This window comes from Panthera onca, chromosome B4 (assembly GCF_046562875.1).
Source record: "Panthera onca isolate mPanOnc1 chromosome B4, mPanOnc1 haplotype 2, whole genome shotgun sequence".
Lineage (NCBI taxonomy): Eukaryota > Metazoa > Chordata > Mammalia > Carnivora > Felidae > Panthera > Panthera onca.
The window spans coordinates 43,319,343-43,336,343 of NC_138345.1; the positions used below are offsets into that span (position 1 = coordinate 43,319,343).

General features: G+C 38.3%; 1 protein-coding gene across 2 annotated transcripts in view; it reads right to left on the reverse strand.

Moving 5' to 3' along the window:
- Positions 1-14,257, reverse strand: part of LOC132694753 (ovostatin homolog 2-like) — a 60,384-nt gene extending 46,127 nt beyond the window's left edge. Inside the window, exons 1-8 of one of the 2 annotated variants that reach the window (XM_060658437.3) lie at positions 13,959-14,256; positions 13,458-13,641; positions 12,295-12,451; positions 10,730-10,782; positions 10,253-10,273; positions 7,469-7,637; positions 6,893-6,977; positions 2,966-3,083 (exon numbers count right to left, since the gene is read on the reverse strand). In XM_060658437.3, coding sequence (XP_060514420.2) covers positions 2,966-3,083; positions 6,893-6,977; positions 7,469-7,637; positions 10,253-10,273; positions 10,730-10,782; positions 12,295-12,451; positions 13,458-13,641; positions 13,959-14,023 — 852 coding nt within the window. In that variant the 5' untranslated portion in view covers positions 14,024-14,256. Of the gene's footprint in view, positions 1-2,965; positions 3,084-6,892; positions 6,978-7,468; positions 7,638-10,252; positions 10,274-10,729; positions 10,783-12,294; positions 12,452-13,457; positions 13,642-13,958 lie in introns of both variants that reach the window. The other variant, XM_078450106.2, reaches the window with a different exon arrangement.
- Positions 14,258-17,001: the final 2,744 nt, after the last annotated feature.

The window sequence follows — 17,001 nt, forward strand, 5'->3', positions numbered from 1 at the left end:
AAGAAAAAAAAACATTTTTCAGTAATACCTGAGTCAAAGAGAAAATATAATGTAAATCAATAAGAATCTCGACATTAAAGACAAGGAAAAAAGTGTTTTGCATCAAAATCTATGGTATTAAGCTATGGTTAAAAGAAAAAGTAAAACACAATGTGTTTTTAACGAGAAGAAACAACATTTTTTAAAACCACCAAAATAAACTAAAATTTCAGGGAAAAGAAAGAATATGATGACTATAAAAATAAATGATTTAGGGGCGCCAGGGTGGCTCAGTCGGTTGGACATCCTCCTTTGTTTGGCTCAGGTCATGATCTCATGGCTCATGAGTTCGAGCCCTTCATCAGGCTCTGTGCTAACCGCTTAGAACCTGGAGCCTGCTTCAGATTCTGTGTCTCCCTCTCTCTTTGTTCCCACCCCACCTGTGCTCTGTCCCTCTGTCCGTCTCTCTCAAATATAAGAAATAAAACATTAAAAAAAAAATGATTTAGGAACAAAAAAATAATATCGGAAAGGAAATAATAAAACAAAAGTCAGAGGAAGTCCAACAAAACAGAATAACCTTTTACGAGCACTATTTAGAATAAAGAGGGAGACCAAAGTTGTATAAGATTAGATGCTAATACAACTTAGTATCCATTTAGAAGAAAACGAAATGTGTTATTTTACAACATAATAAAAACTACTTTATGTTGATTAGAGAAATTTTTAAAATGTTAAAATCACGCTTAGATAGCTACACGTACAACATGGTGATAGGTGAGAACTTTTTCTAAGGCTGAGAACCTGTAAACATCAGGAACTTTGGTATTTCAAAAATAACACAATCAAAGTCAATATTTAAATAACAGACTTGAAAAAATATTTGCTTAGGGGATAGAGGGCAATATTTATACTAAAAGAAAGTTTCAGTTTCACACAAACAGGGAAAACAAGGATCATTAAGAATTCTTGAAAGAACAAATTCAAACTCATAACAAAAATATGAAAATACACTCAAGTTCACAAATAATACCAATTAAAGCAAAAGAAACTTCTTTCAAAATGGCAACATTTTAAAACCTGCTATATATATTGCCGGCAGTAACTTGGGAACTATAGTCCTCTCACACATTGCTGACAGGAATTTAAATGCTTAAAAATTTTTTTGACAATATTTTTTAAATGTAAAATTGTGTGTGATTCTATCATCTATCTATCTATCTATCTATCTATCTATCTATCATCTACTTTGATTCATGAGACCCAAGCGAAGGAATCTGTATGAAATACATAAAACCACTGATATAGAAAGATAGTTTTAGCAGATTATTTATTGCTATATTTGTCACACTGGGGAGCAAAAAGCCATTCGCTGAGAGAACACCCATCACTTGGTAAAATGACTAAATTACATTAAAATCACACTACAGAAAACTGCACTGCTGATATGGAAGAAGTCGACTCAGCCTTTCTTTGCCTGCAATTCTTATCTACAGGAGTTCTGCTTGTCTTTAGCAAATTTCGATATTTACCAATTGATGTTCATCAATTTGGTGAGTAACTTCAGGACGATCAGGCTTAAATTATAAACTGAAATATATGCAAATCTCATTTTCGAGGTCCTAAGTTGATTCTCAAATAAATGGGCAGGATTGTTTACTGAGATTAAGATGCCACAGATCAGGAAAGCAGGTGGCGGCTTCAGAAATGAACCTCAAATTTAAAGCAATGCAGGTAGATACTCCGAATCGCAGGTGTGTGCGAATGAACTTTTTTCACAAGGACAATTCTGATTGCATGGTGGGTCTTATCAGGGATTTGCTAATTTAACAGATGACTAATAATTCCACATGGGAAGACCAGAGAGATCATCTAGACGGTATATAAAACAAGAAAACCAATAAGGTTTTTCAAATTTAAAAATTCTATGAATCTATAGGTGGGTAACCATTTACATGGCCTAGAGAAAGAGACTATTGGTGGACGTTGTATTTGCTCCTTATTCTTCACCTTATCTAGCTGCAGCCTCCATTACCCACGAAATGAAAATAATGTTTTTAAGTCCCTTTTATAAATGGAATTGTAGGGGCCAAGGGCAGGTTCCCCCCAAACATGCCACATGGGCTTATCGATATTTTATCATTTAATTTCATTTTATTTTAATTTCATTTTATTATTTTATTTTATATGTTTACTTATTGAGAAAGAGAGAGAGAGAGAGAGAGAGAAGGGGAGGGATAGAGAGAGAGGGAGAAAGCATTCAAAGTAGGGTCCATGCTGTCAACACAGAGCCTGATGTGGGCTCGATCTCACGACCATGAGATCGTGACCTGAGTCAAAATCAAAATCAAAAGTCGGACACTTAACTTACCACCCAGGTGCCCCAAGGCATATTGATTATTTTACATAAAAGTTACTTAAAGAAGAGCCGGTGCAAGGACACTTAGATCCTCCTTGGTCCCCCTGAAAGAAGGGAAAAAAACTCCCAGGTGAAAGACACCCTCGCTGCACTAAAAAGTAAAAAGACATCCTTACCACCAGAGACAGGGACTTTAAAGCCAAGAAAGCTCTAGAAAAAAAAAACAAACAAACCAAAAAACCCCAAAAAAAACCTTGCTGCTTTTTTTCTAATCTACTACCCTGACCCAAATTCCAATTCGAATTCCTTACTAATTAAAGCTTACAAACACCTGTTTTCTTTGTCCTGTCAATTCCTCACAAATTTATTGTCCCTCTGTCAAAAAGTATAAAAGCTGCTTGCCTTGGTCATCTTTTTGGACCTCAATTTCATTATGGGACCGCTGTATGTACCTAATAAAATTTTGGGTTTTTTTCTCCTGTTAACCTGCTTCATGTAAACTTAATTCTATTTAGTCCAGTGGAAGACTTTAAAGGGTAGAGGGAGGATTTTTTCCTTCTCTACAGAATCGAAGAAAGAATAATAATGAAATATAATGATAATGACAATAATAATGATGATCTGTACCTGCGCAATAAATTGTTCACATATTTCATTGTTGTTGTTCTCACAGTTCTCGGAGGAAAAGAATTTTCTGCACACCCGGATTTGAGCTTTTCCTTGCACCGGCTGGCCATAGGTGTACCTGGTAGGAGAAAATGTAGTGACAATTATAGATGATCAATACCATGGGCCTATTTTATGGGCTTTTTCAGAAATTGTATATGAAATCTGGAACGTATGGCTACCCCAATGACTGAATTCTATTAGCAATCATCATCTATTAGTGCTATCTTCCCCACAGAATTTGAATTCAATTAGGCATGTGATCTGTTATGAGGATTCGGCTGCCTTTTTAAAAATCAAACTCAAGGGGTGCCTGGTTGGCTCAGTTGATACAGCATGTGTCGGCTGATCTCAGCACTGTGAGTTCAAGCCCCACGTTGGGCGCAGAGCCTACTTAAAAGAAAACAAAAATCAAATTCAGGGAAATGTAGAACCTAAAGTCTCAGCAAAAGGGATTTAATGATCACATCGAGTTTTTTAAATTACATTTTAGCCTGATAGAAATATTATAAAATTTGTCTGCAGCACCATTTTTTTTTTAGCAGAAAATATATATGGATCTATATTTGGATTATTAGGATATATTTTTTTAAGTTTATTTATATTTTGAGAGAGGCAGAGATAGTGCAAGTAGGGGAGGGGTAGAGAGAGGGAGACAGAGAATCCCAAGCGGGCTCTGCACTGTCATCTTGAAGCCCGATGTGGGGCTCGAACTCAAGAAACTGTGAGGTCATGACCTGAGCAGAAACCAAGAGTCAGAGGCTTAACCGACTGAGCCATTCAGGCGCTCCTGGATTATTTAGGATCTTAAAATACTTCCAGATCAATACTTAAAAAAAAATTTTTATATTTATTTATTTTTGAGAGAGAGAGAGACAGAATGCGAGCAGGGGAGCGGCAGAGAGAGAAGGAGAGACAGAACCTGAAGCAGGCTCCAGGCTCTGAGCGGTCAGCCCAGAGCCCGACACTGGTCTGTGACTCACGAACCGGAAGAGCATCACCTGAGCCAAAGTTGGACACTTAACCGACTGAGCCACCCAGGTACCCCCAGATCAATACTTTAAACAACAATTCTCATTGTACATCCAACAAATGCAGCAGGTAGGGAGATTGGCATAAACTAGATAAATTTTGATCAAAAGTATGTCTTGTGGGGTGAGATTAAATAAATATCTCATTTTCTCCTAAAACACACAGAAAACCACAACACAAGGTGGGTTTTTTTTTTAATTTCAATCAAAGGCAAATACAGTTGATTTGAAATTTTTTGTTATTTGAGGATTGCTTCATTTAGAAAAACATAGCACCTGTGAAATTAGTAAGTAGTAAAACTGAAAATAATTAAATTTATCAATGATAATATTTTTTTTTCTAATTTTTGGGCACTACTATGTATCTGGTGGTTACACAGATGATCTAATTTATTTTTTAAGCGATCCTGAGATGTCGGCGTATAATGTCATTGCGCAGATTAGTGAACTGAGGTCAAGCAACTCGCCTACGTTGTAAGATACGGAATTGAAATTCAAACTCTGATCTTCCTCCCTTCCCACAGTCTGGGCTCTTCCACTAAGTTGCTTTTCTCTCCCTACTTAAAAATTGTCAATGCTTCTGAGAATTCGATTCGAGCCAAATCGCTAAAATCATCCATGCGCTTTAAAGATCAATTACATATAACACAGCGGCAAGACTCAGATCAGGCCACAGGTGACACAACTGAACATATCTTATTATTGCTTCTTACTGTCTTTTGCTTACAAAATAAAACTCTCATTGTCGTATTTTCTAGGGGTTAACACATGCCTGTGAAATATGTAGCTTAAATGTTCGTACAGATCAGAAAGAATAAACATTTTCCCTTTGTGATTTGAAAAGCTTTTGGTGGGTACTAATGCGGTTTATTAAGGTGTCTTTGCCTATAGGCGCGTTTTCTTCCCTGTTTGCTAAAAGGGGGCCGTTTGCCAAAATACCCTGGCTTGCTGTTGTTTTCTCAAGTGCCAGGGAGTCCTGAAGAAACAATGCACAGACGTAGTGCGTGCAACCTGAAGTAGGCAACTCATGCATGGATGTTCACTCCTAGACATACTGATTTTATTCATCCTGTTCCTGTAACCTGCCCAGAAATATTTCTGTAGCCACGAGAGCTTCTGTCTCAACTGCCTGGTCCTGTTGCAGGGCATCATGATTGCTGATAACTGAATACCATGTCATGTCAAATCTAAATGAAATGTAACATTCAAGAAGTTTTTGAGAACTCCCAATTCTGTATCAACAGTTAGTTTAGCAAGTCTCCTATGAAGGCGATACTTGATAAATGCTTTGGCTCTCCTGATATCTGTGTCGTACTTTTTTTTTTAGCATACCCCTGGGCAGATAAATTATAGGTATTAATCCCATTGACAATTCTGGCTTGTGTGGGATTTTATGAGTGAAACTAGTTTAGGAGCCTGGATTTTTTGAAGCGTATTTGATTACCTCCTTATTTTTAGCACACATATCTACATCTTTCATATATTACGTTTATGAAATTCTAGCACGTGTCAGCTACTCTTCACCGAGACAAGAAAATATTCGTACAGTTGTGCTAGAGTCCAAAGAACATTGTAGATACTGTCAGCCTTTCACCCAATATATCTTTAAAGTACCTTGACTCTACTCAAGAATATTTTGAAAGTCAAAATCTACTTTGAAACCCTCTGAAGATGCTCTAAAGCAAACTATTTCCATGTCGCCAATTAAATAAAAAGTTGGAACAAATATGTCATATATTACAATTTTTAATTGTTTATATAAATTATAACAGAGGTCTTGGTTAGAAGAGTACTTCTGACATCAAATAGTATTGGTCTAAATCCTAAGTCGGCCATCAGAAGGCGCCATTACTGTTGATAAATTATTTCAGTTCTCTGTATCTTGTTATCTTTTTTTTCTAAAACAAAGATGATAACAGCTCCTATCACATAACATGGGGGTAAGAATATAATAAGGGCAATGCTCAGCACAGAAATTGGCATTCAATAAATATTAACTATATTAATTATTATTAGAAATTTGAGAAAAGGCATCATACTCTTAAAAATGTAAAAGGCATTCGAAATCATTTCCCAAAAAGAAAACTAAAATTTCTCAAATCATACAGGATTTTTTTTTTCACACGAGGAAGATTCAAATTAATTCTAATTGCTAAAAATACCTTTTTTCCCACTATGACATTTTGAAGAGTTTCTTTTTTATTTAAAATGAAAATATCAATGATGGTGAAGATTCAGTGAGGCAGGTACTTCTGTATCAGCTGCTGGAACTTTACACTGATGCAACGTTTTTAGTGAGTAATATGGCAATCAAAAAACTAAAAGAATATTATACATTCTGTCTTGACAATTCCAGTTCTGGACATCTTTCTTAAGTAAATCGTTTTTAATTCAGAAGATACTTCTTATACACTTATACACAAAGACATATACTATAATAGTACGGAAAAAAGCTGAATAGCCTCCATGTTATATAATAAAGAAAAGTTAATTTGGTATGGCCACATAGAGTTATGTTTATGCAGCAAGGAATTGGAATTAGTAAAAGATGAGCTGAATATGAAGACATGTTTTCTTAATTATAGTGTATAGAAAAGGATGATTGCAGTTGATGAATATGAAAAGATTCATACAAGACTAGAAGAAAATACCTTACAATGTAAATGGGAATCGGCAGAATTAATTACAGGTAATTTCTTATGGTTTTCTTTGTTTTTAAAATATTTTACAACAAGAATTCACTCTTTCTCTAACAATCTTAAAGGAAGCATATAAATAAAGTTACATGGTTAATCTCATTTCTCATTCTTTCTGAGCTCTATATTGACCGTTGGAGTCAAATCTCCTGAATACTTACTTAGCACATACATTCACTTGGAACTCATCATCCGAAATAGTTACTATTTGTGGTGCACTGACCTTAACTTCAAACCTGGGCAACACTGGAAACAAAAAGAAATAGACTTCAGCCCCTACAACCACTGGTGAGAAAAACTTATGGCAATCACGTAACTAATCATGTAACTAGGTAGGTTTCTGTGCACAACATTTTCCTATGTATGCATCTCGATAGCCCACATTTCAACTGCCCCCAATTCTGTGTGTGGCACCAGTAAGTCATAGGGCCTTTCCTTTATCTTCCCTGTTCTCAGAACTTCACATGTTATTTATCGTAATCATTTAGATCGTCTTAGAAGATTGTCTGGATTCTAGAAGATGAGACATTTCCCAGGTAGGAAGGTCAGGGGTTAGAATAAGGATACAGGGCAAGAAGGAAGGATGATAAAGCAGAAAACCCCAAGAAAGGAAAATGGCAGAAAATCAAATCAAGCCTCACCTAAATCTTTTGGCTAAATCTAACATAAAATTTGTTTTGTTCAGCCCTTTGAACTCTTCCTTTATAAGGAAACAACCATAAGTAGTAATTCATTACCATATCTATCAACAGTAAATTGGTGTGTCAATGTCTTTCCTGATTTTTCTTTCACGATAATAGAGTAATCTCCAAATATTGGTTCTGAAATCAGTTGGAATGAGAGTTGGGTAATGTTTTGAAAGGAGGTCACATTTTGCCACTGAAAAATCCTATTGTGTTGAGGATCCTAGAAATAAAGAAGAAATAAAATTAGAGGTCATGAAGAGTATTATCCCTTCTTTCTTTATTCTGAGTACCTTCTATAGTTATTGGAAGTAAAGAAAACTACCATTTTATTGCACTAATATCTTGCACTGTGACAATAACATAACTTCCTCGGGTATACAAATTCAATATTACAGTATGTCTGTTAAGCCCCAAAAGGATAAGAACAACAATCTCTAACTATTGCTTTGGATTTTTGTCCTTCTGAACCAGAGTTCCATAGTTAAGTTTAAAACACAGGGGCGGGGCGCCTGGGTGGCTCAGTCAGTTGAGCGGCCGGCTTCAGCTCAGGTCATTATCTCACAGTCTGTGAGTTCGAGCCCCTCGTCGGGCTCTGTGCTGACCGCTCAGAGCCTGGAGCCTGTTTCGGATTCTGTGTCTCCCTCTCTCTGCCCCTCCCCCGTTCATGCTCTGTCTCTCTCTGTCTCAAAAATAAATAAAAAAATAATAATAATAAAAAAATAAATAAAACACAGGGGCGCCTGGGTGGCTCAGTCGGTTAAGCATCTGACTTTGGCTCAGGTCATGCTCTCGCTGCTCATGAGTTCGAGCCCCTTTTCAGGCCCTGTGTTACAGCTCAGAGCCTGGAGCCTGCTTCAGATTCTGTCTCTGTCTCTCTGCCCCTCCCCTGCTCACACTCTGTCTCTCTCTCTCTCTCTCAAATATAAAATTAAACACAAAAAAAATTAAAAAAAATAAAACGCAACATGCCTGCCCCAGAGTAGTACTTTCCACAGTAGAGTGGACCCACTCCAACAGATGCATAAGGAGGGATTTATTCTAACAAATACTTCTATTTGTCACTGGTGTTTATTTGGTCTATAAATAAACTGGTTATGAATTTACACAATGCATGCAAGAGCTGTTTAATGGGAGTTCTACATTTTCTTCTTTATTTGTTTTTAGCATATTACATCTTATGTGAGCCTGCTTCCATAAGCCTATTTAAAGATATCAACCAGTTGTGATTAAAGAATTCCTGATAAAAAGATTTCTACAAAGAAACAAAAACATTATTTACTACTCACTTAATTTAATTTTTTTTTCTCTCCTTTACAATAAAACCTAGAAAACTAAATTAATTTTCCAGGCTTCCTTTCAGTAAGGATTGTCCATATGACCAATGTAACCAAGTTGGCCAATGAAATGACCAATGTAACCAGCTTGGCCAACGAAATGTAAGTAGAAGTCACCGAGTAGACATTATTTCTAAAAGAATCAGATGCGGCTGGCCTTGAGAATAAAACAACACACTGAGGCCAGCCGAGAGGTTACATAGAAGAAGCCCGGATCCTTCGTAATATTATGTTGTTCTTGTCCAGACCTTAAAGTGCCTGCACTCAGACTTAGTGGTTTGTGAAAACAATAAAACTTTTACTCATTTAAACCAATGTTGGTTAAGCTTTCTGTTGCTTTCAGTGGAACACTAGCTGTGAAGGTAACTGTGAAGGTAGAATCCTAGTGTTCACACTAGGATGTGAAGATAATGCTATTTACAGATTACGAAGGATGCGGAAAACATGAAAATGGCTGACTTGATATTTATCCTACTGGAAGGATGAGCTATTTGCCACCCACGTAAGAAGGAATTCGTATTATAAAGACAAAATTATATTGTATATATATATATATATATATACAAAATTATATTATATATCGCATTATAAAGACAAAAAAATTCGTATTATAAAGACAATTTGGAATATTTATATACATATATAATGACAATGAACCTAGATCCTAGTGTATTAACATTTAACTTTTTTTTTAATCTTTATTTATTTTGAGAGAGAGAGAGTGTGAGCAGGGAAGGAGCTGAGGGGAGGGAGACACAGAATCCGAAGCAGGCTCCAGGCCCTGAGCTGTCAGCACGGGGCCCGACGGGGGGCTCAAACTCACGAACCACGAGATCATGACCTGAGCCGAAGTCAGACGCTTAAGCAGCTGAGCCACCCAGGCGCCCCTCAGTATAACATTTAGACTTAGTTAATAGTAATAATACATATTGCACGTAGAAATTAAAGTACATATGTTGGAGTTGATGGGCACAAAAGATTTACTGACAGACTTAAGATCTGAAATTAAGTCACACTCTACTGCACTAGAGCTTTGAACTGTAGAAGGAGACTCCATTAACTATTTTCTGAAAGCAAAGGGTCCATTTTGTAATAATATCACCAACTCTATTTCAAACCTTTAGGTGTTTGTGTTTTCTATTTCCTTAAAATAAGATATGGTTAAATTAACATTGAGAAGGGCCAGTAGCCAAAATGAAGCAATTTTAAACATAAACCTCCCTTAGAAGGAGCCCAATCGTTCATTTTCTGTGGAAATCCATTACTGCATTTGCCACACAGGATCAATACCAAAGTGGCAGCTTTTTATTTACATCTTCGGCTGATGCCTTACATTGTAAGTAGATAAACATTTCTCTTCCCCTTATTTCAGTTCCCTTACTTTCTAACTACACGTAATGAAAACTACACACACACGCACACACACACACACACACACACACACACATCCTTATTTATCTGAATATTCAAAATAATGAGTGTGATAAAGCAGATCGCTTACCTGAAGTGTGATCAATGGATACTGAAAAGAAAAAAATGCAGGTTAATATTGTAGTAGTGTTTTTTTTTTCTTCTTCTTTTTTTTTTTTTTTTGCCAGATATTGCATTGTTAAGATCGTCTGGCTTTGTGTTGAGACGGCCTTAAGTTTCGCAGAAGACCAAGTTTCCGTAGCTAAGCGTGCCAAGAAAACCCCAAATGTGAGAGATCCTGAACCTCATCAGGGAAGTGGAAAGCAGGTTCCATGCAACCCATTTTTTTCCCCCTTATATGATGAAAAGACCTAAAGAAGTACAAACTAACTCCCAGTAAAGACAAGTTCTAAATTTGGGGGTCAGCATTGAAACTCCACCTGTACAGTATTCCATGTTAGAATCAATTTCTGTACTTATGCAAAGCCTCCTGGTGACACTTTAGATGGTAATGGATTTGTTTACTTTGCTTCGATTTCATTGTACCGTTAGAAATTAATGAACTCACCAATTCCTCAACAGGTCTGAACTTGGTATCCAGCGTCACGATGCGAATTTGAACTAAAAGAAAAGAGGAAGAAGGGATGAATGCTTGTAAATAGACATAGGTATGTCTACGAATGCTTGTAAATAGACATAGCAATTAATTGTCTTGCTGTCACGGAATGCTGCCCTGTGTCCCCTAGCTCTGATGTGACCCTTTGAAATTTGGGTCCTATTTGGAAAGAGCTCTCGTTACACATTTGTAATTCCTCTGTTGACTGTTGACGATGCTCTATTATTACCAAAGCTGCTACCACCAACTGGAAAGTTTTGCCCTAAATGGCCCACAGGGACACCTTAAAAATTGGAGCCTCGGGGCACCTGCGTGGCTCAGTCAGTTGAGCATCTGACTTTCGATTTTGCCTCAGGTCATGATCTCACGGTTTGTGAGTTCAAGCCCCACAAGGGGCTCTGCACTGACAGTGTGGAGCCCACTTCGGCATCTCTCTCCCTCTCTCTGACCCTCCCCGGCTTGCATATGTGTGCACATGCACGCACGTGCTTTCTCTCTCTCAAAATAAATAAACGTTATAAAAAATTGGTGCCAGAATTAATTGTAGAAAGAAAAATGTGAAGTATGTATAGTAGAAGTTAAACATAATTTTCTGGAAAAGGATAGTAACGTTAGCAAACATTAAATTAATTTTAGCAGAATTCCAGAAAGATCATTTTAACTACCTTTATATACATAACAGTCATGATAACATTTTAATAAGTACAGAGAGAATATAATGCAGGGAAAAAAATCTCAGTATAGGAATTCTGTTTTAATTCTTTTATTTCTTTTCAAAATAAATCATACAAATATGTAATATTAGAAGAAAATACATAGATGCTGTCATCCAACCCCCTAATTTTACAAATGAGAAAGCTAAAGATCTCAAAGAGCAGAATTTCCTTGGCGAAATCCAATAATTTACTGGTACAGCCAAAACAAAAACAGAATCCTAGTTTGGTGTTCTTTCTGCCACCTTTTACTTACCACAATACTAAAGAAAATAGAAGAACTCTGCTTAGGTTATCAGATTAGTGATTATTTCTACTGGCACGAATAATAATAATAATAAGGAGTCTTTGTGCTAGGTCCTATTTTACATTGACTGTCTCATTTTATTCTCACACTATTTCCAGAAGGGAGGCATTTTTATTCCCTCCATTCTACAGATGAAAAGACTTGAGTCTACACAGAGATTTACTTGGCTGGCCCAACTGGTAAATTATGGAGCAAGAAGTGAAACCAAACGTTTTGCATCCCAGGCTCGTATCCATTTTATTACGAAAGTCTGTCACTAGAACTTTTAAACTTTTAAAGTGGCATGCACGCGTTTAAGAAGCAAAGCATTCAGTTCCTGGGGCTGGAGGGCACTGTTACGTAACTGACCTAGGCGGCCAGTAGAAATTCGAGAAATCTGTGATCCCGTACCATTCAGAATAAACTTGAGACTGACATTCACACGTTCGGGGTGCTCTAAATTTGAGGAATGTTTTCCTGAGGCCAGTGAAACAAAGGAAACAAGAACACTGACTTACCCTTCTGTCCAGGTTGATAGATGGGCTTATCTGTCTGCACAAAGGTTACGGTCTCCTCTGAAGCGAGTGCTACGGACCTCCTCTCGAAGATTTTAAGAGTCTCTCCCTTAGCCCGCAATGTCACAAAGGCCAAGGGCTCAGAGGACTTTTGAGACACCTGTTCATGTTAAAGAGCAGAGAATGGGAAAACAAGTTGTAGACATTGAGCTGGTAAATAAGGTCTTAAACTGGCTTCTCCGGCCGCGAGCCTCTAGAGAGGACCTTATGTCTTTTTTTATTTTTTTAATTTTTGTTAACGTTTATTTATTTTTGAGACAGAGAGAGACAGAGCATGAACGGGGGAGGGGCAGAGAGAGAGGGAGACACAGAATCGGAAGCAGGCTCCAGGCTCTGAGCCATCAGCGCAGAGCCCGACGCGGGGCTCGAACTCACGGACCGCGAGATCGTGACCCGGGCTGAAGTCGGACGCTTAACCGACTGAGCCACCCAGGCGCCCCAGGACCTTATGTCTTAAAGGGAGACTCGGAGACCACTTTTTACAATTGCTTTAGTTAGCATGAGGACTGTTTCTGACAAACTTATTTTTACGTCCGCTAGCCTTCTATTTTCTGTGTGTGTGTGTGTGTGTGTGTGTGTGTGTGTGTGTGTTGCCCTCACTGTCAATCTTGCTTCTTTTTACCTGTATTTTCTTTCCTCATATTGTTAAACGGTTCTATCCAAAGGGCAGTGATTGTGCTTGATTATCACTGCCTATGAAAGAATAATGGCAGTATTTCACAGGTTTTGTTGCATGGGTAAATTTTCCTTTTGTTTCTTGCCTCTCAGGAAGTCTCTGATCCCATTCCCTAGCTTCCACATTGCATCCAAAATCAAGGTTTGTTATCTCTCTAAAAGTAATGCTTTAATGCTTATTTGTTTGTGAGAGAGCGCAAGTTGGGGAAGGGGCAGAGAGAGGGGGACAGAGGGTCCCAAGCAGGCTCTGCGCTGACGGGAGCAAACCTGATGTGGGGCTCGAACTCCCGAACCATGAGATCATGATCTCTGAGCCGAAGTCAGACGTTGAACCGACGGAGCCGCTCAGGGACCCCTCTCTAAAAATAATTTTTCAGTAATAATTTCCTCATCCGCGCTGAAGTTCGGAAACGGCAAGTTCAGTGCCTCACCTTGAAATCTGCACAAGCGTAGAAGTTATCGTCGTCCACAGACTGGTCAAAAATCGTGGTGTTGTATCCATCATATTCTAGGACAACACTCAAGGATACAGATTCGTTAAGGTTTGAAAGGTGGAGACAAGCCTTGTCTGTAGAATGACTCTGCATCACGGAGGACACCCATAGGATATATTGCCTGTGCAAAGAAAGTAACCAAGGCTTTAAACAAGTGTAGCAGAAATGCAGAACACGCATAAGAAACAATTTTAACGTATTGAAATGTTTCTGAAACATTTTTCATAGCATTGCGATAAACTTGAGTATGTAGAGAGAGGCATCTTAAGAAAAAGGTCCTAATTCCCTTATATGCTTGTTTAAAATTTATAAGGCAAACCAGCACTCAGTCTCAGAAGTTGAAACAGTCAAGTAGAATCATATTTTAACACAGCACGCATTTCCCCTGGTCACTTTGCCAGGACTCAGGGTAAGAATACAGAGTATACATTTCCTTACGGTTCTGAAGCCACAGAAACAGTAAAATGAAGCAAGAAGGTGCTCAGAAAAATGGTGGGCACCATTTTATCCCAGTGTCTGAACAATAAAGACTTCAAGGTAAATATTCAATGTCTCTCTCTCTTTTCTTCTTATTCGATGTTAGCTGCCCCAATTATCCACTTTCTTTTCTTCCTTCCACTCTGCCTTTCCCTGTACGTTGTTGCTTTTATAGTCAGGCACGATGAAGGATCAGTTACTTTTTGGAACAAGTCACTTGGGACCCATCAATCACACGTAGAATAGCCTCTCCCATTACTTCTGGAGCAAGGAGGAGCGTGTTATCGCTTTATATATAAAACTTCCTTCTTAAGTTCATTGGATGCTGCTCTGTTTTTGGAATCAGCAGCACAGGTTGGACAGGAAGCAAGAGAAAACAAAGAAAACAGTTGTGCAACACTTAAGAGCTCATTCATTTAATTAAGCACTTCCCTCCCGGGGCTGACCGCAGTATCAGAAAGCGTTGATAGATAGGAATTAGCACTGGGCAGAAAAATACCCCTCCAAAAAGCTGTTATCATTCTGATTGCCAAAAGGTACATTTTTTAAGCTGCTGAGAAAAGTAGCAATATCCGATGCTATCAAAACACAGGTGGAAATGGATATCTCAATACAGGCTCGTTTTATGGATAATTGATACTGTTTTTATTCTTTTATAAATTCAAAATGCAGAATGGAACCTTTAAAATGTTGACGTGTGTTCAACATTTACGATGATTTTCTTAGGGAGGTTTTTTTGACAATGTTCAATATCCTTTTCTACCCTAAATGTCATAAGAAAAAGGGGCGCCTGGGTGGCTCAGTCGGTTAAGCGTCCGACTTCAGCTCAGGTCATGAGCTCACGGTTGGTGAGTTCGAGCCCCGCATCAGGTTCTGAGCTGACAGCTCGGAGCATGGAGCCTGCTTCGGATTCTGTGTCTCCCTCTTTCTCTGCCCCTCCCCCGCTCATGCTCTGTCTCTCTCCATCTCTCAACAAACTGAATAAAAAGTTAAAAAAAAATTTAAATATAATAAGAAAAAAATTCAAGCAAAAGTAATAAATACATGTACGTGTGTATACACGCCCAGTAGTCACTTCACCCTTATTTTGATTGCAAAGCATTTCTAAATGGAAAATGAGCCATGCCAAAGAAACTGGCAACCTCTTGACTTGTGTCTCTGGTGTGTTATTTTTCCCACTTGTCTCCTTTCCTTTTTTTTTTTTTTTAAACATATTTTCTATTTCAAGTATTGATGGAGTTAGTACATCTGGCTTGAAGAATGTTACGTTGTATGATGAAGGGAGCTGGTTTCAGTCTTCGTTTCTGAAAGAAATAGGCCCACGACACTGCAAAGGCAATGCAAAGTCAAAACAAACAAACAAAAAATAGCAGTTATAATAGATGAGAAGCTGTAATGAAGTAGTAAGAGCCCTCAGGAATGGGAGACTAAGGGTTCCTGGTTGACCCCATTTCGAATTCCAGTGCAGAAGTGTGTTCCCCAAAACTCTGACCATGTTGCTTTCTCAGTACAAGTGAGACCTTGCTCCCTTCCTCATTTCTACGTTAAGACTTTTGTGTTTGTCTGTCTTTTCTCTAAAAGGAAGAGAAAGGAAGCCAACTCTTCCTGCAGAGGAAGCCAACTCTTTTAAAGTCTCTGCATGCAGGGGGGTGGGGGGGCTTGAGTGGCTCAGTCGGTTAAGCGCCCGACTTCAGCCCAGGTCATGATCTCACGGTTCCTTGGTTCGAGCTCCGTGTCGGGCTCTGCGTTGACAGCTCGGAGCCTGGAGCCTGCTTATGATTTTGTGTCTTCCTCTCTCTCTCTGCCCCTCCCCTGCTCATGCTGTCTCTCCTTGTCTCTCATAAATAAATAAATATTTAAAAAATAAAAATAAAAAAAAAATAAAGTCTCTGCTTCGGCACTAATTCTCACTTGTTGACCTGTCCAATCATTTTTAAGATTTAATTTTTTTTCCACTGGAACCCCAGACTGTTAATCTCTGTGTTTGACCAACACCCTTCCCTCTGATAGCCCCTTAGGCTTATTATTAGAACCACTCTTTCCACTCCACTCCCCATACTGGTATCATAAGATAAATTAAATCACTAGCTTCCCAGATTGTTGATAGATCAAAGCAACGAATTCTTTATTCCCAAGGATGATAAATCCAAAGAGCTTGAAACTTCTCTAAAATATTTGCATTTTTCCAAGTGTAAAACGTAAAAAATTCTTTTTCGCATTTACTTATTTTGGGGACGGATAGAGACAGAGTGTGAGCTGGCGAGGGGCAGAGAGAAGGAGACACAAAATCTGAAGCAGGCTCCAGATCTGAGCTGTCAGCACAGAGCCCAACGTGGGGCTCACACCCACGAACTGTGAGATCATGACCTGAGCCAAACTAGGACGCTTAATCCACTGAGCCATCTGGGCGTCCCTCCAAATGTAAAACTTTATGTTGGGTAAATGCCTGTTGATCTTAACGTTAATCGAGGGAATTTACTGCTAACAAGAATGTGGGTTTTTCGCATTCTTTTCATTCATCTTAAGACTAGCAGGGTTTTACGACATTTCTTTCCTCAAATATAATTTTATCTGATGAACATTTCCTCCAGAGAATTCAGGTATGGATTCAAACTTATCTACTGAAGACTTGCTATATATGGGCAAAAGTGCTAGTTCTAGAAATAAAAAGATAAGTAAGACACAATTCTCTAAAGCAGTTTACCTTCTAGTAGACAAGGGAAGAAGGGAGGAAAGAAGAAGAGAATGAAGAAAGAAAAGAATGGAGGCAGAAAGGGAGAGAAGGAGAGAGGGAAAGACATGGGAGAAGGGAAGGGGCAGAGTGAAGATGAAGGAAGGGATATGATAGAGAAGAGAGAGTATTTCCTGAGTACTTGATACATAGCAGGCAGTGTACTAGGTGCTGATATGGACAGTATCTCATTTAATCCTCAGAAAATACAATTTTAAATGTATCACTTATTCTCATCGTACAGATAAGAAAAATACAGTATTGGAAAATATC